The sequence below is a fragment of the Corvus moneduloides genome, chromosome 8 (genome assembly GCF_009650955.1).
Source record: "Corvus moneduloides isolate bCorMon1 chromosome 8, bCorMon1.pri, whole genome shotgun sequence".
Classification (NCBI taxonomy): domain Eukaryota; kingdom Metazoa; phylum Chordata; class Aves; order Passeriformes; family Corvidae; genus Corvus; species Corvus moneduloides.
The window spans coordinates 14112507-14135711 of NC_045483.1; the positions used below are offsets into that span (position 1 = coordinate 14112507).

The 23205-nt window shown below is 56.1% G+C and overlaps 1 protein-coding gene across 2 annotated transcripts in view; it reads right to left on the reverse strand.

Moving 5' to 3' along the window:
• SLIT1 (slit guidance ligand 1) overlaps window positions 1-21802 on the reverse strand; it is a 61577-nt gene extending 39775 nt beyond the window's left edge. Inside the window, exons 1-4 of one of the 2 annotated variants that reach the window (XR_004241577.1) lie at window positions 21468-21670; window positions 9239-9310; window positions 8881-8952; window positions 8159-8230 (exon numbers count right to left, since the gene is read on the reverse strand). Coding sequence is in view for 1 of the 2 variants with exons in the window: in XM_032116661.1 (XP_031972552.1) it covers window positions 8159-8230; window positions 8881-8952; window positions 9239-9310; window positions 21468-21670 (419 nt within the window). In the remaining variant the exon portion in view is untranslated. Of the gene's footprint in view, window positions 1-8158; window positions 8231-8880; window positions 8953-9238; window positions 9311-21467 lie in introns of both variants that reach the window. The other variant, XM_032116661.1, reaches the window with a different exon arrangement.
• Between the last annotated feature and the right edge of the window lie 1403 nt (window positions 21803-23205).

Consider the following 23205-nt stretch of genomic DNA (forward strand, 5'->3'; position numbering starts at 1 on the left):
CCCCCCAGGTGTTTGAAGGGGCATCTTCCCCACTTACACTCACCTGCTTGGCCCTTATGGCACTTTAGCACAGGGAACTTCACCCACCTACAGCACTGGATAAAGCATCCCAGTGCTCCAGGCAGCCTGCTTGGGCAAGAAGTTGGAGCCCACCAAGCCCACACCTGCTGGTGTCAGGGTTGCAGGCTGTGTGGTCCACACCAATGCCAAAAGCACCACAGGTCCCTTGGGAGCAGAAGAGAAAGAACACGGCACAGGCACCCTGTTGGAAGCAGTGCTGGAAACTGCCGACAGCTCATTTTCATGGCAGTTCCAGCACAAGAGATGAGGGGTTCCAGCACCCACCCGAGGGAGGATCAACCAGCAATCACAGGTTAATTACCTGGCTCTGCACATTCACACATCTGTGGGATACACGTGCAGTGGTACCAAGTTATAACTCAGCCTCAAATCACTGCATAAGACTTTTTTCTTCCACATTCTGGAACTCAAATTACCAGAGGCTAATTCTGTTCACAACTCTTTAATATTACTTTGAACCCTTCTACTATTTGAGCTGTGAAAACAGGAGGAAGGAAATGCCTTTATTCTGTGCTCAAAATGTATGGACAAAGGCATCAGCTCCTCCAAGTGCTCTTTTAACTCTTTCAGCGGACCAAAGGTGGCCAAAGGCTGAATGTGGGACAATGCAGGCAATGAGCCGTGAGGCAGAGAGGGAATAAATAATTCCAGTGTTTTAATAGCTGTGTAATTAGCACTGCTGCTCAGCTTTAGGAAGATCTGATTTTTCATTGCTTTTTCCCATGAGTTGCAAATTCCCATTTGCCAGTGCACCACTGGGAAGCTGGACAGGGACGTTCTGCACGATGCCACGTGGAGGGGGGGACTTTGCTGAAAGGGGCAGGGGGCTGGAAGCTGCACCTCACCACAGACTCAGCCCCCTTTGCTTTAATGACATTACAAAAGCCAAATCCAAGCCTGCGCCCAAAGCGAGACTGAGGGTGAGCCCAGCAGAACCAGTGGCTCAAGGAGAGAGCCCCAGGAGTGGGGCTTGACCATGTGCATTGCCAGGGAAACCTTGGAAGCGTCTCAACAGCCAGAAAACTGGAGCCGGCCGTGAGTCAGGAGCACAACGGGGTGCATGGAGGGAATGGGGCAGATTATCTCCAGGCAGCCGTCTGGCAATGCCCATGCCTGGCAGCCCCGGCTCGCTGGCAGGATAATGGCACAGAACAGAGCCACGGTGTGCCTGTGCAGGGGTTGCACCAGCACCCCAGTGGGACGGGGCCCAGGCTGGTGGGAAGCAAAGGGGGAGGCTGCTCATCTGCAGGTTGGGGCATGGTTGCTACCCTCACCCCAGCTCTCCTGTGCCTCTGGAGACAGTGGGTCAAGTCCCAAAATGCTTATGGAAATGCTTAAATATAAAGGGATCTTAAAAATGTGTTTAATTCGTGAGGCTTTCAGGTTGTCTGCACTCAGAATCACCCAGGGAGTCTTATTGTCCCCCCATCCCAAAAAGCTGAGATCTGCGGCACATTAATGATGGAGGAAGAAGGGGGAGAGCAGCAGGCAGTGAGCAGCTCCCTGCACTAGGGTGCTCCTTCCCAGCAGGCTCACCCAGTACAATACCCCAGAGGTATCTGTAAGGATGCTCTCCCCAGGGGCCAGCAGCACAAGGATGTGCCAGCCTGCCTCAGCTTGGCCCCCTGAGCCCCGCCAAGGCTGGGGGTGCCAGGAGCAGTCCCTCAGTGCCTGGCAGCCTGCCGGGGAGGGGGCTGGCCGCCCGCCCGCCTGGCAGCATCCTTCCCTAGGTAACCTCCCCACCTATTAGTGGCACATTTGTTTCCCTTCGTTTCCTTAGAGCTGTCACGAGCCACACTGACTCTTTGTTCCCGGGGGCTGCAGAGAGGCCTCCCTTCCCCCTCCCATCGGCTGGTGTGGGGGGGTGTCTTGCAGCATACAGACCCCGCATCTCCCCCCTCCCCCCAGCCACAGGGGTAAACATGCTGCCCCTCCTCATTGGTATTCGGGGGGACACATCCCAGCCTGGCCCCCCCAGCCCTGCTCTGTCCCCAACAGAAGGAGCTTTGTTGGGGAGCACGATGGGGTACGGCACCCGGAGTCCAAAACATGGGCATGGTGACAGCGGGAACACTTGGCCCTCACCCGGCAAGGGGAGGGGGACACTGCTAGAGGGGGAGCTGGGACAAAATGAGGGATGCTGGGGAAGGGGAAGCAGGAAGGTTTGCTCTGGGAAAGCCGCTCCCTGCTCTGACCTTGGCGCTTTGCTCTTGGACAGCAGGCCTCTGCACAGAATGTCAGCACACACATATCTGTGCAAAGAGCAAAGGGGCACGTGTCCAGGGAGCCAAAGCAACCCTGCTCCAGCACGGGAAGATGAAAACACAATGCTGTGCCCACAGGCTCCTTCCCACGCAGCGGCTGTGGGCTCCTGGGCACTTGCCGAGCTCCAGAAGCAGCACAAAACCTTGCTGGAGGAAGTGAACCTCAAGCAAAGCCCCAACAGGAGTGACCATGGGAGGTAGGGGCGGGTGTCTGGCACAGGAGAGCCAGGGCACAGCCAGAGCCAGCCCACCACAGTGACAACATTTCCAGGGACCCAACAGGCAGGCAGGCACTGAAAATCCCCCACTAAATTGAAAACAGGGCTCAGGCAAGTCCCCCCCACTGGGAGGGAGCAAAGCTGTGGCACACGCATTCCCTAGAGAGCATCCCCACCTGGCACCCACACCTCCCACCTGGCACCAGCATGACTGCCCATTGTGGGGGCACGGGACCGCTCCTTTATCCAGCCCTCACCAAGCACTCATTTTTTTCTCCATCTCTGCCTTCCGTATCCGGGGTTTTCCTGGTGCAGCCCGAAGAGGAACGGTCACTAGTACAGTCTCGCAAGCAACACCTCCCACGCGCAGCCAGCCCCATCCGAGCGGGGCCTGTTTTGTTATTCCTTTCTCTGACAGCTCCTTTTTCACTTGTCACCCTGTTTTGCTACTACTCAGCTCACAGCTTCCTCCGGCGTGGTTGTGATCCTCTCCTGCTTGAAGGATGTCATTTGCATTTTCTCAAGTTATTTAGCAGCCCTCCATTTTTCTCTGCCTGCTTTTCTAAAGGCAATTAGGGCTGGGTTTAGCCAAATGCAGGGGTGGTGCGAGGAACCTGCCCCAGAGCTCGCCATAATATCATCTCTCCTACCCAGGCAGCACACCCAGCTGTGGTGCTCTCTGCCACTCGGCTTCAAACTCCATCATCCATTTAAATACCCCTGGGTCCAGAGTGGGCCTGGACCAGCCCCTGGTCCCTCTGTCAGCTCCCAGACAGAGGCAGTCGTAGAGCATCGCTACTCCTCTGCAGGCACTGGCTGCAGGAGAAGAGTCTCACAGGAGCGTGACAATCCCCCCAGCTCCTACAACATTTCACATGTCCCCGGCTCAGAAAGTCACCAGCCCTGATTGAGATGTTAATGCTGTTTCCAGGGAGCTCCTGCCCTTACAGACTGAGAGCAGCACGGCAGCCCTTCCCCCTGGGCTTGGCTGCCAGCTACAATGTGGCACCATCTCCTTCACCATTTTTGCTGGCATGGGTCCGACGGAAACTGACAGTCTGCGGCCCATGTCCTAAATCTCTCTCCTTCTGGAGACAAGACTTTTTTCCCCCTACTCTCTGCTCACCCTCTCTCAGCTCCCACTCTGCCTGAGCAAGGAGCAGCTACTGCAGCTTTCGTTGAGGGAAGCCACTGGGCAGCCACTCCCATGGGGATACATCCATCCAGGATTGCGACTCCCCTGACGGAGCAACTCCCCAGAGCTCCTCTCAGCCAAGCACCCACTGCTCCTCTCCTCCCTCGCATCAGCTCGGCTTCCCTCGGAGAAAACTATTTATTTATAGCCATCCTGGCTGCCTTTAGCACATTTCAACAGCCCACGTCTTTGCCTCCCTGATGATGCGCCCGCAGCATTTCTGTCCTCACCCTGCTGCTGCAGCCATTCCAGACTCCTGTCTCCTCCTTGCGTCTCCCATCCAGAACCCCCAAATGGGCTTAGAAACAGCTTCAGGAGGAGGTTTTAAGGGGAGGTGAGCAGAGGAGGGAGAGAGTGCTACAAAACTCCTTTCTCATCCTTCCCCCATTCTTCCCAAGGGAGCAGAGAGAAACTCTGCATGCTTTTTCTGTTGGGAGCTGTTGGGAAACCCAAAAAAACCCCAACTCCTGCCAGCTTGGGAGAGTTGGTGAAGGAAGGTCTATCAGCATCCCCTTGGCTCCTGGTGTGCATCAGGACTGTACTGGAGCACCATTGCTGAGCCAAGATGTGTACAGCTGCAGTGCACTGGGGACCAACAATGGGCACTGCAATAGAAGAAGTCACCTTCTTGCCTGGGTAATCCTCAGTGGAAGGAAAGATCTATTTTTTATCAGCTCTCTACTTCGCAGGAGATGTGCTCTTCCCCAGTGAGCTGCTGGGGGACCCTGGCTCCCCCCCCCCCCCCAGCCCACAAAGCTTTGTTCTTCCGTCCAGTGCTGACAGTTTAATTAAACCCAGTTTGAGAACGGGTCACTGAGGTCAGGCGCTCTCCAGCGAAACCTCAGATCAGCACCATTTCCAGCCACCACGACTGCTGAATGAGTTATCCACTCATTGCGGGGGACATAAATAAAGGAGGCCATGCGGGGAGTCCCCCTGCCTCTGGCCCCACTGCCAAGGACCCCCCCACACTATCTCAGACTGAAATGGGCTCTGGGCAGGCGTCAGCTCAATATTCCCAAATTCCAAGGGGAAAACATTCCTCTCCAGGCGTCTCACCTCCCCCATGCCCTCATTTGAGGTTTGCTTTCCGTTGGCCCTTTCCTGCCATTCCCCAGCTTATTTAAGCCCCGACGGATCAGGTTTAACTCCAACCCTTTCCATTATCCCGATGCACAAATGCTCTTTACAGCCAAGTTCCGTGTAACTAATTGTAGCTTGAGCCGGGCTGGGAGACCACAAAGTACCACCAACGTGGATTAGGCTCTGACACTCAGGAGGTGGACAAAGAGCTCTCCATCCTGACCTGAGGGACTCCTCTTGTGCTCCTGAAAAATTTTCATCAGGTTCAGTGAGAAAGATACAGTGGGAAACTGCTGTATGGGTATCACATACCCCTAATTCAACAGACTTGCCTTCATCTTCTGTGTTACTGATGTGCTGAAAAAGATGCATCAAGACTGTGTCTAGAAGAGGCTGGAGCATCCAGGCCAGCACCCAAGGGCCCATCTAAGCAACCCCCACCAGTTCCTGCATCCAACCCTGGCCTTCTGCTTCAGCTACCACCTGACAGCTCATTTCCCAACTGAACAGATCTCAGCCTGACTCCGTCAGCCAGTTTTTGCTAATCCAAGACCTCTCAGTACAATGGTGTGAGGACATGAGGACCTAGCAGGGACTCCAGAACTCGAGAAGCATGCCATGGGTGGCTGCCACCTGCAGTGGGCAGGTCAAGGGGAGGCTTTGTTTCCAGCCTGTTTGCTGGAAGTGGTCTGGAGATCAGGATTTGCAAGAAAGTGGTGCTGGTAAGAGCCTCCTCTTCCTAGACCAGCACAGGTCCCAGCCCATTTCTGGGCAGGGAGGGGGCCCTGAGCAGTGGGGCCACCCCAGATCCATTTCAGCAGTTAAACAAGTGCAAAGCCCAGTGGGGAGGCTCCAATTTCGTTCAAGGAGAGCTGATTTCAATTTAGCTTAAACCTGTTCCCCACTGACTCATATCCCTGTAGCCTGACCTGGGTTTGCAGCAATTTAAGAGTGTCCTTATGACCTTCTGCACTGGCTGGACTAGCACTGGTCCAGACCCCACCTCCTGCTAAACCAGCACGTGTGTCTAGACAAGCCACCCAGGGCACCCCTTGCCCCACCATCCCACCGAAACATCCCTGAGCACCTCAGCAACAGGCAGCCTCACAGAGAGAGAGCAGCAGGTCCTCCAGCACACAGGGCTCTGTTGCACAGATGCAGAACTCGAGGATCTGCCAGGACACTGGCTCCTGATGTGCTGTCTGGGCAGACCCCAGCAGCCCTCCCCTACCGTCACTAATGTGTGTGGGGCAATGTGCTGCAGGAAGGTGGTGGGTGGCTCAGTGTGTCCCCTGTCCCCAGTCCCACAGCTCATCACAGGGACTCTCTGCTCCAAGCATGCACCAAAGCTCCCCAAGATATGGCACCAGCTATAGTCGAGGAGCTGCAAAATCTGAGCCCGTGCACACAGCCCCATATTGAACAAGAGAAGCTCCAGGTGCTGGTATGCAGGCAGTTTGCCATGGCAGAAATGCCCAGAAAACAACTTCAAGACAGGGTGGGAGGGAATAGGTTTGAAATAACCACCACATTGCAAGAAGCAGTAAAACAACAGGAAGAGGCTGAAATGCACCTGAACATGATGAGGTGGCTGCAAGGAGCATCTTGCACAGCCCTCTTACACCCACGCTGGTATGTACAGCCCCCTGCACACTGTGGCATAGTCCTGACTCCACACGAGCCAGGCAGCTGTGTAGGGGGCACACTGCATGTGTAGGCAACACACACGCTGCTCTTCTGCATCTCCACAATGAATTGTTAGGGTTTGATTGTTGAAAGAGCCTGGTATTAAAATCTAGAGAGGATTAAAAAGGAAACATTAATATTTGTACAATAATTCTCTTGCCCGTGTTTCTGTTATGCAATGGGCGGCTAGAGGAGGATGGGCCCTTGCTGGCGCCACAATATGGCACAGCTGAGCTCAACAAATGCCATTTGATAATTAATTGAACGCCTGTGCTATCAGCTGCCATTACCTAGGCCCATCTTTGGCACCTGTCCACCACTTCACACATCCCATGCTGGCAACCCACACAGCATTTTAACCCTTCATTACACACCTCAGGCTGGACTCTGGGACTGACTCCCTGGCACTGTTGGAAGAAAATGGCTCAGCCACAGCCTGCCTGCACAGGCAGAGCTGCCTGGCCCCAACACGGCCATGCCTGTCCTGGGAATGTCTCGGCCCATTTAGTTATTTCATCCATTCCTGCCCTGCCCCAGCAGGGACCTGGCATCCTCATGTCACAGCTGATCGATGGAGACGCAGCACGCAGAAAGCTCATGTCCCAGCTACTACCACCCCAATCCACAGGGTATAAGCTGCCTCTCTGAGTGATGGAGAGCATCCAGCCCCAGTCTGGCATGCACCCTCTCCTCCTCACATCACCCTTCCCAATGTCTGTGGTGCCTGACATAGCTGAGAGCCTGTAAACACTTTGTTTGAACAATGCTGGCACTGCTGAAAGCACCATTGCCTGAGCAAAACAGCCCCAGGCAAGGGAAAGCCAATATGGAAAGGAGAATGTTTATCAAAACCCTCCCCAGGCAGCCTGCTGCTGCACAGAGGGAGGAGGAGCAGAGAGATCTGTGGAGCTGGGGCTTGCACAGCAAGAGACAGTCCCTGAAGTTGTTTCTGCAGGTGCAGAGGGACAGGCAGGGATAGGGACAGGTAGAGCAATGCAGGGAGGGGGCAGCAGGCATGAAGTGCAGGGTCTGCCCCCGGCAGGGCTTCCCCCTCCTTCTCCAGACACCTACAGAAAGGCAGCTCTTGAGCAGGGCTGTGGGGCTCTCTGTGCCCCATGGAGGTCTCTGGGCAGGACATGACCCCCTTAGGGACACCCTTTTTCACCCTCCTTTCATGACAACCTGGGCTAGTGTGTAAGGGAGCCCTGCTCCAAAGCCCGTGATCCAGGGAGGATCCAGGGAGGAGGCTGAGGGGCTCACAGCACCTCTGCACCTGACACTGTGCAGGCACAGCCCAACTCTGCGATGCCAGACCCAGCCCAGACTGCCAGCACCTCATCCCACATCCCCATGTGTTACAAGGACATCTTTAACACTGCCAGTCTCAGGTCTTCTGCAAGTCACAGCCCATTTCCCACCTTGCTGCATGCTCAGGTCACACAAACAGGGTGCGTTCCCCTGCCACGTGCCGAGCCTTCATTGGGACAACATACCAGTAACCACCAGCACAACCTCCCCAGGAGCAGCACCCTCCTAGGACATCAGTGCCCCTCCAAACCCCATGGCAGCCCCCCAAGCAAGCCCACACCACTGCTGGGCAGGGGAGCCTGGTGATCACAGAGAGTACTTACAGACGCGACAGCGCCTGGTTGTTCTGGAAGAGAAGCTCGGGCAGGGTGTGCAGCTGGTTGCGGTTCAGCCGTCTGCAGGGAAAGAAGAAAGGGTCAGGGTTTGGGGGACAAAGCAATGACCCCACCTGCAACCCAGCTGGGTGCATCAGCCACAGCTGGGTGCTTTGGCTCACTCAGAGAGGCCAACAGAGCAGAGCATCCCACCTGGCAAGGACAGCCCCATCCTGCTCACCACAGTCCCAGGCAGGGACAACAAATGGGGCACTAATAGACCTACTCACAATGTTGTAATTACATGCAGAGAGGACTCCAAGCTGTTAACTGCTGACTGCTGCTTAACTGCTCTCTTAACCTGCTGCTCGATCAGCTCCTCATATTTGCTCGAGCAGCTTGGGATTTTTAAACTGCTGAGCTATTTTACTGAGTACTGGACCAGAACTTACAGCTCCCTCGCTAACACACAGGACACAGCTGACACAGCAAAAGTCATTTGTGTTTAACCTGCTCCTCACCTCAAAAGCATCAGAAAGGACTCTAAGATCTATAGAAACAGAAATAGGTTTGCTTCCCACACTGTAAAACACCACTGCCATGCCGAAGAGAAGCTGTTTGAAGTGAGGCAGCACCGATACATTAGGGTTTAAGGAAAAAAGGAAAGGATGCTCTCTGCAACTAAATCCAGTGGCCCCTCACCAACCCCCCCTCCATGACCAGGCACTCACAGCCGCTCAAGCTCCTTCATGTCATCGAATGCCCCACGCTCCACCATGCTGATCTGGTTTTCCATCAGCTGCCTGCAGAGAGAAGGGGTCAGCTTTCTGGAAAAGTGGTCCCCAGTGCCCCATTACTTCTTTTGACCCAGGGCACCTCACTCCCACTATCCCCTCAACACACCCCAGACTCTTCCTACTCTCTCCCAGCTGGAAGCCCACCACTCTCAGCCCAACACAATACTCTCCAGCCCTGCTGGCTGAAGCCCACAGAAAGAGGCTGAGCAACTCTAGTAGCCCCAGGAGGGGCCACAAGCCAAGCACAATATCCAGCAAGGTGGGGACAGCTGGCCCCTCATCAGGAACTCACAGGACACGGAGCTGCTTCAGCCCAGCAAAGTCATTCTTGTTGATTCGCGTTATGTTGTTGCCGTTGAGCTCCCTGCAGAGAGAAGAGGAAGAAATTAGCATGGAAGCACTCAGGAGGTGGCCAGGCACTGGGCCTCCCCTGTACCTCGCCAGAAACAGCAGGCAGGGCCCAAAGGACAGCAGTGGCTGGTGCAATTCCCTCACCAGGAGTGGCTCCTGGTTCCAGAGAGGACCCTCATCCTCAATGGCCACCAGTGCTGGGCACACAGAAGTCTGGCTCGCCATGGGTCTGTAAGCTGGCATCTTTCATGGGCCATAAGGCAACAAGAGGCAGGGACTGTCTGGCTCCTCTCTGTTCCCATGCCAGATGCCCTCCTTGGGATGCACGTCACCCCATTTGCATTCTGCAAATGCAGCAAACACCTGGGAGGGTCATCCCAAACACACAGAGTTATTTAGAGAAGGCAGGGGTAACAAGAAACAAGCGTAAGTCCCCAGAACAGCAGGATCCCTCCAAACACCCAGCTGCAAGACACAAGTGTCACAAGTGTGACACTTACATGATAATGGCTCCTGCCATTACCCGTGCATCACAACCGCTTTGGTGCACAGCCATGTCACACCTTCTACCTGGAGAATAAGCCACACTCAAGTTTCACCTGCCAAGAGACAGCTTGCACAGGACAAGCTTCTTTGTGGCATCACTCTCTCATTCAAAAGCCCTGGGTTGAGCACAGGGACAAGCAATCCAGCCAGAAAAGAGATGCTGCCCCTCCTTGCTCATCCTGCTGGTGGAAATACAGGGTACCTACACCCACCCCACGGCCTCAGTCCTGCCCAGGCTCTGCTGAGCACCACAAGAACATTTGTCCCACTGCTGGACATGCACGTGGGAGGGCCTTTGCTTGCAGCCTGCTGGCTACACCTTCCCCAGCTCTCCTCAGCCATGCTCTCCAGCATGCTCCTGCTAGGATTATCCTGCTTTAAAATACATCAAGCCAGGAGCTGCAGAGATTTGCACCTCGCACTCAGCTTTGCAGTGCCTTTCCGCATTACAGGGTGTGATTACTGTAGGAAAAGCAGGACCATCAGCCCTGGGACACACGGTCTGCAGAGCTGGGGATCTTTGCGCAGCCCCCTATTGCAGGAGAGAGTCTCCCTGATTGGCATCATAAAGCATGGCAGTGTTTGCTTCTTGCCCATGAGCCCAGCCTGCCCAAGGCACGTGCTGGAGATGGAAGATGCCTACGCGAACACATGGCCCAGGGAGGGCTCCCATGCTGGAGACCCACTGCCTGCACTGAACACAAACACAGAAATCAAGAGGAAAACAAGCAACCTACAGGAGGGGAAGGCAGTCTAGTGAAGCATGAGCTGCTGGAGCCAGGGAAGGAAAGAGGCAGGAGAGTCCCACCGTGGAGCAGGTTGGGGTGCTTGGGCTGGACCACGGCGGGTCTGTAACTTCCTGAGCCCTGACAGCAGGACCAGGGAGCAGGAATGTCTCATGTCACACGACTGGCTGAATACACAGTCCATCATTCCCATCTAGAGCCAAAGCTTCCCTCCACCGGGCTCTGCAGCCATGCGAGGGGCCAAGGTCAGCGGCAGGCTGGCCTCGGGGCCGCCGAGCAGCGTGTAGGGCCACCGGGTGCAGCCAGCGCAGCCGCGCACCCCGGGGTGCTGTCATTGTCCTGCTGAAACGGCTGATAATGGCTAATGAGTTCCAGCTCGCCATTATAGCCCCGTAATTACAGCGCTATTCAGCGCCGAGATTGCCGGGCTCCTGCCATTATCCAGCCGTGTGTGCCTGTGTTGGGAAGGAGGTTGGGAGAGCACCGTTACTAGGACACAGATGAATGCAAGCGGGAATGAATAGAGGTTCCTCAGCCCCAGTGATTAAACTGAAACCCACACTCGGGCTCTGCAGCCCCACGACTCCCCCGGCTCCCAGCACGGCCAGCACGAAGAGAGCACAGCAGGCTGCCGGGGATGGGCCTCCAAACCAGAAGGTCCTGACCCTCTCAGTGGGAGCAAAAGCCATGGTCAGTCAGGCTGTAAGTCCCAGGCATGAAGCACTGGGGTGTGTCACACGTTTTAGGGACATTTGTCACCGCAAAGAGGGTCGTTTGGTATGTGCAGTTGTGTGGCCACCTCCCGCTGGACCGAAACCCTGGAGTCAGCTAAGGCCAGGGAGAAATCACAGCTTCAGGAGTGGTTTTTTCCAAATGCCCTAAAGGTTCCTTGGCAAAGAAGATTGCCTGGAAGACCCCCAGGGCCACGCTGGAGGCGATGGCACCCATTCGAGTTCCTGGTGAGGGAGGGTTCCCAGCAGGACTCCCATGGCACCTTCCTTTAAACATGCCTAACATTACTCTGGATACAACGTGTAACTAGGAGTCGAGACATCTCCGGTACTGCAGAGAGATAGAGCAAAGAGGCTTGACTTAGAACTGCCCGACCTGACAGCCAGGACTCACATCTCAGCCTGCAAAGCCCAAGGAGGTGCTGTCCTCAGAGCACCAGCATCCCAGAGCCTTAGCCAGAGGCAGAGCACAGGCAAAGCAGCATGGAAACATGCAGAAACACCAAAGAGCCACAGACTAGACATGGCCAGTCTCCGCACATGCCAAAACCAGGCTCTGCCCTCTCTCCCAGGCATCTTCTGGGACAGTGCAGCCCAAAGACTGCAGCACCAGGAGGCACAGGCAGGACTGCTGCCCACACAGTCCACCCTAGCCTCCACTCCCTGCATGTTCACTGAGCATCCTTGGGGTACTTGAGCAGTGGGGCTGTGTCTCAGGGCCCCTTGACAGTCCCGCTCCCTCAGGGACTGGCTCTGTGTGCTCCCTGACAACTGCTCCCAGCATCCCTCCATGCCTTTGTTCAGGTAAATGATGGCCTTTGCAACCAAGATGGGAACGAACAGCAGGTAAAGCCTATTTGTAAGGATGCCGAGGCAACACTGCCATTTAACTTCATGACATTTTTTCCCCTCTGAACCCCCTTCAGTTCCTCATGGAGATAAATTACAGTCTGCAGTGCCCAGAAAGCCAGATCCCTGCTGCTCAGCTGCTCACCCACTGCCTCCATGCCCTTTCCTAGTGAAGCAAAACACTCTGCCCTGCTCCACACAGCAGAGCTTCAATAAGGACTGATGTGTCTGGGGAACTGCCCAGCAGATTGGTTGTATTTCTGGACTGTGACTTGAAAGCAAAAACACAGGGTGTGCTCTTTCCTCACTAATTCAAAGGATTTAACACCAGAAAGCATCCTCAAGTTCATTTTGGCTGCCTTCCTCTCTCCCCCCAGCACTCCAAATCTCACACTGCTGCTGGAGAGGCGGCGAAATTTCATTTGCAACGCTCAAGTTTCAGAAACCCCCCTCCCATTTCTCCCTGGGTAGAGGAAAGTCATTAAAACAATCAGTCCCTTTGCTACATTGCTTGTGGATCATCCCACTCCCAGATGGGATGTCTGTGCTGCAGCAGGGTTTGTTAGACTGGATTTGCATAGTCTGGGTTTATATTTGGTTTCTAGCTTTGGATGGCTTATCCATTCCCAGGGGGCCCGATGTGTCTTTTCCCTTTGCAGGGTTTGCAGCTACACTAACTCAGTAACAACCTCAGAGAGCACAAATGCTGAGAGTTAATTTATTAAATACAGCCAACATGAATGATATTTCCCTGGGCACTGATTTATCAGGAGCGTGAAGGAGCAGACAGCGCAATCCCACTATCCCTACTCCATTGCAAGGCATCAGCTATTCAGCACACATGTGACTCCTGTCCTTGCAGCTCAGCTCAGCTCTGCTCTCCTGCTGAGGCAGAAATCCTAACTGCTCTGCTCCCCAGAATCCTGCTTTTAAGAATGCAGAGGAAAAGCCTGTGAGATGAATTCCTGCACTGGCACCCACCAGTGGCAAAATGTGCCCCAGCCCATCAGTGCCAGCACAGAGCAGGTGCCCACAGCTCTGGGCAGTGACTGCAGGGACTGGTGGAGATGGATCCATGCTCCTGTGGTGCCTGCTGCAAGGGCCACTCCTGCCCTGGTGCCTGGTGAGGCTGGCACTTGTATTGTCCATGAGATGTGTCCCTCCCTCGAAGGTCTCCACTGCTCTGCTGTTCCTGCCCTTGCCTCAGAGCACCTGCTCCCAAGGGCATGGCTCCCCTCCCAGCAGCTCCAGAGCCCTCATCCCAGAGCCTTGACCCCAGCTGGAGCCGGCAGTGCCAGATAATAATCAGGGAAGCAGAGAAATGAAGGCTGGAAGGTCACGCACCCCACAGCAGTACCTCTGCCACCCTCCATCAATCCAGGCAGATGCACACACTGCTCCTTCAAGGACAGGGACTGAAACTACCCTGTGCCTTATTCCAGCATGTCACTGCTCCTGCCTCAAGGACATTCCCAAAACTCTGACCTGAGCCTCTCCCACAGCAGATGAACCCCGTCTCTGCCTGGCCAGGCCACCACGGTGCAGAGACCTAGCTGCTCTCTTGCCTGTGCAGGCCTCTTTCCCAGCCCACTTCTCCCCACCAATCCCCCAGTCCTAAGGGCACAGCTCTCCCTCAGGGCCTCTCTGACTTGCAGGGGCAGGACCCACTCTGTTCCTGCTCCCATTCCACATCTGTGCTGTTGGTCATTCCCTCCCACCAAGCACTTTCCTCTAGTCCCCAGGCAACACCTTCCTTTCTGTCAGCTCATTCCTCCCATTCACCAAGCCCGCTCTGAAATTTCAGCCCATTCTCCTGCCCTCTTGCATCTCTCCCAGCCTGGTGGCATCTGCAACTGTCATAAGCAACTCGTGTCCCATCACACAGACTGCTAATGGGAACACGGATGAGGCTTTGACTCCAGACTGACCCCTGTGCTCAGCACTGGGGGGCAGAGCCAGCTGCAACCTTTCATCCTACACTTTTATTGCATTTTTCAAGTCTTCTCAAGATTTCACCCGGCTGCTGGAATGTAACTGAGCCCCAGCACAGGCTCACTGAGCTGCTTAAACAAGGAAAGGTGGAGCAGAGCCCTTCCCAGTCCTGGGAGAGCTGGTCCCCTCCAGCACTGGCACCACATTCACCAGCTCCCTGGAGCCCATGTGGGCATGGCTGGGTGCTAACTCCATCCCCTCCAAGGTACCAGGGAGTTACAGGGTGCTGCTCAGGGAGGGGACACTGGTCACACACGTCCTGGGCTGATATAGCTGGACAAGGGGCTCAGCACCTTCTTGTCCTTTCACATCCCATGCCTGTTCTGACCAGACCTCTCAAGAAGAGCAAAGGTGCCCAAGGGCTACATCGAAGACCCTTTAGGGGTGTCATTCACAGGGTGAACACCTTGCCAGCACCGCCCCTACCAGCTGCCTGCAGGTGCCCAACAGGCAGAGCCCCAGAAGTGCCGTTTGGGCTCATCTCAGAATCACTGCCCAGCCCCAAGCACAGCGCTGGCCCCAGAGCACAGGAGGCTCTGTAAGCTTTTACGAGATAGTACAGCAGGTTAGCATCACGACAGATCTTTAAGCATTACAAACAGCATCGATCATGCAAGTAACAGTGAGGATCCGGAAGGCTTTCTGTTCTCCTAACTTCTCTCTGGGGTTTTCATGCCACAGCCATTAGCTGCTCGCAGGCAGGGAATGCTTTACACTCACGCAGCATTGTGGTGTATTACCTTCAGGTTAAAAATAAATAAATAACCTCCCTGAACCCCAGGGGGAGAGAGAAAAAGCAGCAGGTCATTTCTGTTCCACAAATGTGAAAACTGAGACTCAGCCAAGAGAACAGATTTTCCTGGATACCCCCAAAATTTGGCTTTTTATGCTGTGCTGAGTGGCCTGGTGAGGAGCTGCTCTGTAGCTTCTCTGCTTCCCAGGGCAGGGGAGGCTGCCCAGCCCTCAGGCTTCATCCTACCACTCATCAGATTAAGTTCCACTTTACATCTTCCTCAGCAAAACCTCTTTGGCTCATCCATCCTGGAGCTGCTCACAGCAGGGATGAGAGGACAAGTGCACCTCAGCTGCTCAGTTACAGGTGCCTCCTCAATCCCAGAGCAGATGGGCCTCCTGAAGCATCCCATTTGGGATGTAGGGCTTCCTCCAACCAAGAAATATCCAGGGCCAGGAGCTTGCATCTCTCTCAGTCTTGGTGCCCAGGGCTGCTCCTTGGCTGCATCGCTTTAAAAATTAATCTTCCCTTTTTCTGATCTTCCTCCTCTAGCAGCCTCTCTCCCCCATAGGACACTTGCCTCTGCTATTTTGAGCAGCGAGTGCATCCAAAATGCATGCCAGGGAAGCAGACAGTCAGCACAGCCTCAGAGCCTGAATGTAGCAGATGATTCCTGAGGGGACAGCCTTGGACCAACCCCACACCAACACCATGCAGAGGTCTCCTCCATCCCACCTCATTTCCTTCTCACTTCCAGCAGTACCACAATCCCAAGGACCCGGCTGCAAACTATCCTTACTGCTCACATTGCTAACTGCATCCTGGTGATGTACAGCAGGAAAACCTCTGCTCCCCTTACCATTCCTGCCACTGCCATCCCTGGCTGTCCCTTGAGTGGGGACAGGGGCCAGCTGCTGGAGCTGGCCTTGGAGCTACTCGCACTGGAAGCCTGCCAGGGAGCAGTGATCTGGGTCTGACGTCCCCTGGGATGAGGCCATTTGCTAACGCACAACTGTGTTTTTTACTGCTTTTCAGCAAAACACACATAGAAACATCTCCTTGCCTCTCAGGTTTTATGAAGGGTTATTTCAGTAGCAATAAAGATCAAGAGGACGCGTCCGCAGCACTAAGTACCTCTGGAGTGGGCAGGGAACCATGAAGGACTCAGAAGCAAGACAAAGACAGACTCCCTCAGCTGCCCACATGCACGTCCTGCTCCACTACTCTCCTGCACCAGGTTGCCAGAGAGCAAATCAGTGCAAGGATACAGGAAAAGCCCCTCTTCAGTGGGAGGTCATGGGCTTGTACACCTTTCCCTGGACAGGACACCCTTTCCCTGCCCACACCACCCTGGTGGTACCCCAAATCCCTTCTGTTCCCCCAGGCTGCAGGTTCTGCTGCCCTGTGATGGTCCCTCGTGCATCCTTTACCTTTTATAGCTGCCTCACTCTTCTGCCAGCCGGAGTTTTGATAGGAAACAATGAAGTAGGAGAGAATGAAACTCAAAGCAAATGCACGTCCTATAATGGGTCTGTTTCTGTAACTGGACTGTTTCTGTGTGTGCTGCCCTGCACCGGCACCGTGGCCACCATGCCCAGCTCACCCTGGGGCTGCAGGCTCTGGGCACAGCAGCAATGGCATTTGAAGGTGCACATGAGAGACCCATAATTAAAACTGGAAACAATTCCCCTTCCTTGCTCCCACCTCAGCAGCAAGGAATTGCTGTTAGCACAATGCATCGCTCTGGAGGACCAAAGTGGCAGCACATTTAAGGCAAAAATATCTGTTTTAAAAGATGCAATAAAACAGAGCCAGGGAAGGGTTTATAGGGAAGCAATTGTTGTGTGAGGTGAGAAGTGGTCACCAGAGGCCAATCTGCCTGGCTTTATTGCCTGTTACTGGTGACTTTTTCCAACCAGGGGACAATAGATCCTCCACTATCAGCCTCGACTTCAGTCAATACAAACACGACATAGTTTTTTAAACTAATATTTTTCCAGCATGCAATTCCATAGAGAGTGAGAACGCAGCGTTACCATGGCAATATATAGACAGCATCTGCCTTGGACGTAGCTGAAGGGAGAAATTGGAATAGAATTGCAAATTTCCTCTGTCCAGGAAGGCTCCCAAGGAAGCCACTGCAGTGGGCTGGGCAGGCTACCTTCCCAAGCCAGCCTGCATCCTCCCAGTGCCCAGCACTGGCTCTCCTGAGAGCTGAGGGCTGCAGGGCCAGCCAAGCACTGCCCTGGCTGGACAACGGTCCTGCATCCTGCCCCAGAGCTCTGCAGAGCCTGCGCAGACCCTCTGCAACCAGACTGCTCAGTGAGAACTTGCCCGGGCACTTCAGGGAAGGGAGAGGTTGACTTCCTCAAGGTGCTTCCTAAGAACGAGCACTCCTCAAAGCCCCTGAAAGGAGAAGCAGCCCAACAACCGGTGTGGAATGCAGGAGTGTTGCTTCCATACACCAGCCTGGCTGCTGCAAGACATTTTGATTAACTGGTGAGAGGTAGATGCAGGTGAATGTATTGAACATGCTCTGATCAAGAGCTTGCTGCCAGAATTGTGGCAGAGGATGGTTGGGCAGTATGCAAGTGTGCTTCAGGTGCAGCTGCCCTGGCGTGGTGCTCTCACATCCAAAGGCTGTAGCTCAGCACCCCTTCCCTCCACCAAAGCAGACAGAGGGATGGCAGGCTGCATGGGGCCCATTTCAGCACAGGCAAACCCCCAACTTTGAGAACCAGGCAAACAGAAGCCCCATGAAATGCTGAGACCAGGGACCCTGGAGGGGAAAAGCCAGAGCCAAGAGGCGTGCGGTGATGGGGACCTCCAAACCCAGCTCTGCTGCCTCCCACATGCAGGGAGGGACACTACACAGCCCACAGTGAGATGGGGGATGTTCAGCTCATGGGAGATGAGGCAAAAGGGGCAAGTGGGGCAATTCTCAGCTGTCAGCCAAAAACTTCAATAGCAGGAGAGTGTGACGCCATCACAGTCAAGTCATCCCATACAAGCAAAGAGCTGGGCTGGAAGCTGCCATTTGACAGTGGCAAATTTGCACTGATCCTGCTGGTGTGGGGAGAGTGATCCACCTCCCCAACAGGGCAGCTTGCTCTTCAGAGACACTGTCAAAGGAAGAAAGAAAGAAAAGCAAGCAAATGGGGAAGGGAACTGTGACCTTCTCCCACAACTCTTCTCTGGTGGCTGAGGCCTGAGGGACTCCTGGAAGCAGATAACACTGTAGTGCTGGAGGATTATCACCCCATCCTGCCTACAAAGCCTTCAAGCCTCTGTTGTGCTTGCCAGAGGTGTAGGCGGAAGCACAGGCATCTGTGCAAAGTGCCCAGAGACTTTGCTGCTTCCCGCCTTGCTCAGCCCCGATCCAGTCAGAGGGCAGGTGCACAACCCCCATTTATGTTGGGTTGCAGACTAAAAGGCACTTAGGGAGCAATGTGCTGTGCCCTGGCACAAGGGGGAGGGGTCCTGTCCCCCCCATGCAACCATCACTCATGGTCCATCTTAGACATGTCTGCAGCCCTTAGTCTCTACCAACAGCATGGCACCCACCAGGAAGGTATCACAGGGCAAACTGTGAAGCAGAAGACGAGAAAATTTTTCCCCAGCCCATGATTCTCCAAAGTTGCAGTGACTCTCAAAGGCAAGTAATTCCCTCTTCTTCAAAGGAAAAGGGTGTATTTCAAAAGCAATGGAGCTCAAACCTCACTGCAGAATGCTGCTGACTGAGTCCCCACTATGGCAGTGCCAGCAGCAGTGCTGCCCTGTCCAGGGGCTTGACCCATGCCACCGTGGGGCTCAGCCAGGTGGGAGGCTGGAGAAAGCCTGGAGGCTCCAAACCCCACACTGGCACGCAACAGGAGAGAAATTCAGTGGCAGGGACACCACTGCTCACTGGCACTGTGGGGTGCATGGTGAGGTTGGCGTCACTCACACTGTGCATCTCAGGGCTTAGGAAAAGAGGCAGGCAGTGGAGGGCACTGGTAAGAGGTTGATGACTTCCCACAGAGAGCTGGTCTCTGGAGAGAGCAAGTCCTGAGCACAGGCCCTGCTGCAGACTCCCCTGCGGCTGATAGCAGACCTTGCTCCATCAAACACGGAGAAGTTGGAGACTGCAAGGTTGCAGCCTGCTTACAGGGAATTGAAACTCACTTAGGAGCTGTTACAGCAGGATTTCACTGCTAGGAGATAGACCTGCTCTGCACAGACATCCTCAAGCACCTGCAAGGGTGTGCAAAACAGCAGGAAGTAGTTATCCAGCAGACAACACCCACGAGAGAGCAAGCATGTCTAGCTCAGTCCAGCCAGAAGATCCGGCATCGCCAGCTGCATTAAAATCCAGAAAACCCAATGCTGCTGAATGGCAACAGACATGGAGGACCAGGTCAGTGGAGGCAGAACGAGAGACAGCAACAGGACCCACCGCCAGAGGGGGAGAGATGCCCTGCCAGGGCAGGAGAGGGACACCCAGCAAGGGCATCCTCCATTAGCTCACTCCAGCATTGCCTCATTTGAGCAGTGCTGAGCACCTGCCCAGCAGGCAGAGGTGGGGACTGAATGCCAACTCTCCCCCAGGACCCTGCACCCAGGTGCATGGAGAGCTGATGCCAAGGACCCCATTAAGCTCCCTGAGAGGCAGAAAGGGCTAGTGCAGGCTATGCATAAACCTCCCCCCTGCCCTGGACACAGAGGGAAGGGGGGATCCTGTCTCAGACCTCATAAATTGGGTCTATGGGATGGCAACTCACAGCAGCCTGGTTGCCGTGCTGGGTAATAATAATTTGTATGAGGATAATTATGGTGGGAGAAAAGAAAACTCCTCTAAAGTGGTATCCTGCAGAGCTCTTGACGCTGCACGCTGGGTGCAGCCCTGGCAGCTGCCAGGCTGTCTGCAGTCCCTGCATGCAGTCCTTGCCTGCAGGGTCTCTGCCCATCTCTAGGCAAAGGGCACAGTCACAGTTCAGGAGCTGCAAACAGCACAGCACAGGGCCAGGAGCTAGGAGCCCTAGAACATATCCTGCAGCTCTCCTGCCCAAGGAGGCAGCAGCTCAACACTTCCCTGCACTGCAAGGGGGATGTGGGAGCAGCCTGGCCCCAGGGCCAGGGCCAGACAGCTACTGTGCCACTATGCTCTACTGCAGCTACTGGGATGGGGCACCTGCTGCTACTGAGTAGAGGGTACAGGCTGGGGACAGCCCTGCTCTCTGGCCGGGACGGGGTTCCTGCATGCCAGGAACCTGCTGCCAGCAGCAGGTTGGACACGTTCAGCTCATGCTGCTCTCTCTGAATGGGGACCCCGTGCAGCCACAGAACCCCGGGCAGGGAGACCTGCCCAGCCAGGCACAGCAGCAGAGGCACCCCTCCTGCTCAGGGGAGCTCAGCAGGTGACACAGCACCCACACAGCCGGCTGGACCATGACTGTGAGAGAAAAGCCTTCCTTAGCGGGGCCCAGCTCAGAGAGCCAGGGACACCTCCCCGCACTCCTGAGGACGTGGCAAGGGATTTGATGAGCAGTGAAGTGCAGGCACAGGGGACTGGAGAGGATGGGTGAGCTGCCTGGCTCACGATGGGTGATCAGCACGGCGGAAGGCTGGTCACACCGTGGGGGAGTCTCAAGGGGAGCTGGGGGAATGGGAACTGATCCTAGCATGATGTGCGGCACTCCCAAGAGAGCTTCCTGGGGACAAAGGGGTGCCCAGCACAGGTAGGGGCTTGGGGTGACAGAAGCCCTCAGAGAACCTCTCTGGTTGTGTAGCTACCCTCTGACAAGTCCCGGCAGGGGTGGCCACACACCTGCCGGGGGGTGCTATGCGGCTCGCGGACCCACAGGCGCAGTCCCTTCTGGGCTGCCCCAGCGCAAATGCCCCCCGGAGCAGCCCACTCCCTCGGGCACAGCTCTAATCCCAACCCGCTCCGCATGCTTGCACAAACACTGGCACACGCGGGTCCTTGGACATGCCGGACCCCTTGCACGACCCTCACACAGAGAAAGGGTCACACACACACCCTGCCCCAGCAGGCTCTCTCACACACGCACTGCTCTCCACCTCAACGGGCTATTGCACCCCCCCCAGGAAGGGGATAATGCACGTAAACTCACCCAACAGGCTCTTCCACACGTATCCCCCGGACGGGAACTTACAGACACACAACCCCCGGGCGTAGCGGGACACCGCACATCACCCACCCCACCAGGTTCTCGCACACGCACCTTTTGGGCGGCCGACCGTGGCCCCGCGGGCATTTGCACACGTACTGCCCTGAATAGACACGGTGGGCACTTGCACACATCCCACACGGGCTGCTGCACACCCCCGCCACGGACAGCCTCTTGCACACGCGTCCCCTGACGGGCTCCCGCACACACTCCTGACAGGCTCCCGAGCGCGTTCCGCTCCCCCGCGGGGTTCTTGCCCACGCGGCCCCGCGGGGCACTCGCTCCCCACGCGCTTTTGGACACGCACTCTCGGACAAGCCCCCGGCCCCGGCGCCCCGCCGGGCTCCCGCACCCTGGCCCGCCGCACGCCCACCGGCGGCGGACAAAGCCCGGCGGTACTCACAGGCGCTCGGTGCCGCGGGGGATGCTCCGGGGCACGGCGCGCAGGGCCGAGCCGTGGCAGTCCACCGTGGTGCCGCTGCAGGCGCACAGCGGCGGGCAGGCGGCGGCGCGGCCCCGGCACAGCGCGGCGCACACCAGCAGCCAGGCGGCGGTCCGCAGCCCCGCCGGGACCCCCCCCGGGCCCCCGGGGGTCGGGGCCGCCATGGCAGCGGGCAGTAGGGTCAGGCGCTGCGGCCGCTGCGCATCACCGGGGAGCGGAGCGAGGCTGGGCTCCGCGCGGCTCGGCTCGGCTGCGGGGCGAGAGCCCCGTCGGCGCACACCCGCCCACCCTCACTGCCGCCCCATCCCGCAGCCCAGGCTCAGCCCCCGCGCTGGCTCCTCCCTCCCGCCCTCCCCGCCCCGACGGGCCCCCCCGCCACCACCCGCGCCCCTCCCCGCGCCCCCTGTACCCGCGGCAGCGGAGGTAGCAGCGGTCCTGGCCGGGCAGGGCACCGGCACCCCAGTCGCCGGAGCCGTCGGGGCTCTGCACCGCCCCGACCGTGCAGGAAGGCGGGCTTCGGCTCCGTCCCCCCACCCGGGACAGCGCGGTTGGTTCGCGGAGCACCCGACTTCCCCGGGAGAGGCTGCGGGCTGTCGGGTGGCGGGCAGCGGCACCCGGGGAGAAACAGCCTGCGAGCCGGGCGGCCGCAGGCAGGGCATTCCCTTCTCCTCAGGGGTGCCAAAAGCTTTTGCATCCCCTGGTGTACTTAAGGCAGCGTTGGCCTGTCTCCCACTCGGCAGCCCGAAGCCCCATCCACAGAGTCCAGGTGAGGCACGGGGACCTGGCAGCCCACGGGGACCGCAGGACAGGCTGGCGCTTGTCAGCTGGGATGGTGCCTGGTCCGTGAGTGGGAGCCCCGCGGCTCAGCACCCCAGCGTGCAGAGGGGACTTGGGTGGCAGCTCTGCTTTGTACTTTGCCCCACACACAAATCTTGAAGTCCTGGCTGTGCATTAGCTATGTTCTTTTCCATTCCAGAGGAACATCTTTAAAAATAAAGTAACCAAAACGTCTTTTTGGCTAACCTACAGGGAAGAACAAGGCAAAATACACCTGTTTCAGTGCAAAAGGAAGTGAAGCCAAGAAATCTTGTAAGCTTGGCCCTAAACAGTTGACATCTCAGTAATACAAATATTGCATTCGTTTTATTGCCTTCCATTTTCCTCCCTGAGATCTGCAAATGCAAGGCAGGAGGTGTATCCAGCAGGGCTGGTCACCTGTTTTATTAATGTCACCTGAAACACTTGTAACCCCATGGCTCCAAGAGCTGAGTCCTTAAAAAAAACCCAGCAGGCATTTTGATATGCCCAACACAGCCCTGGCTTGTGGCAGCAACTGCTACAAATGTCCTCCTCAGAGAGGAAACCCATGGAAGGAGGGGAGATGGGAGCCTGCTGCACTGTACCACAGTGGGAGGGGTGGTGTGTGAGCATGGACATGCCAGTGTACACTCATTTCCCAATCGAAGAGAGCATGGCGGGTATTTGCAGGGATGGTGGCAGGTCCCAGGGGCTGGAGTGCCTCTTAAATCAATGTCCTCTGTGCATGGAGCTCCACAAGCTCCTTAATCAGGGCAAGAGGGAGGTGTCTGCATGGAGTCCTGCTCCAGCGAGGACCACCTCATGCACACACAGGGTTGCACCAGCTTGGCCCAGATCAGCAGCCCTTTTCCATCCCAAATGCTGGCTCCCATCATCTGTC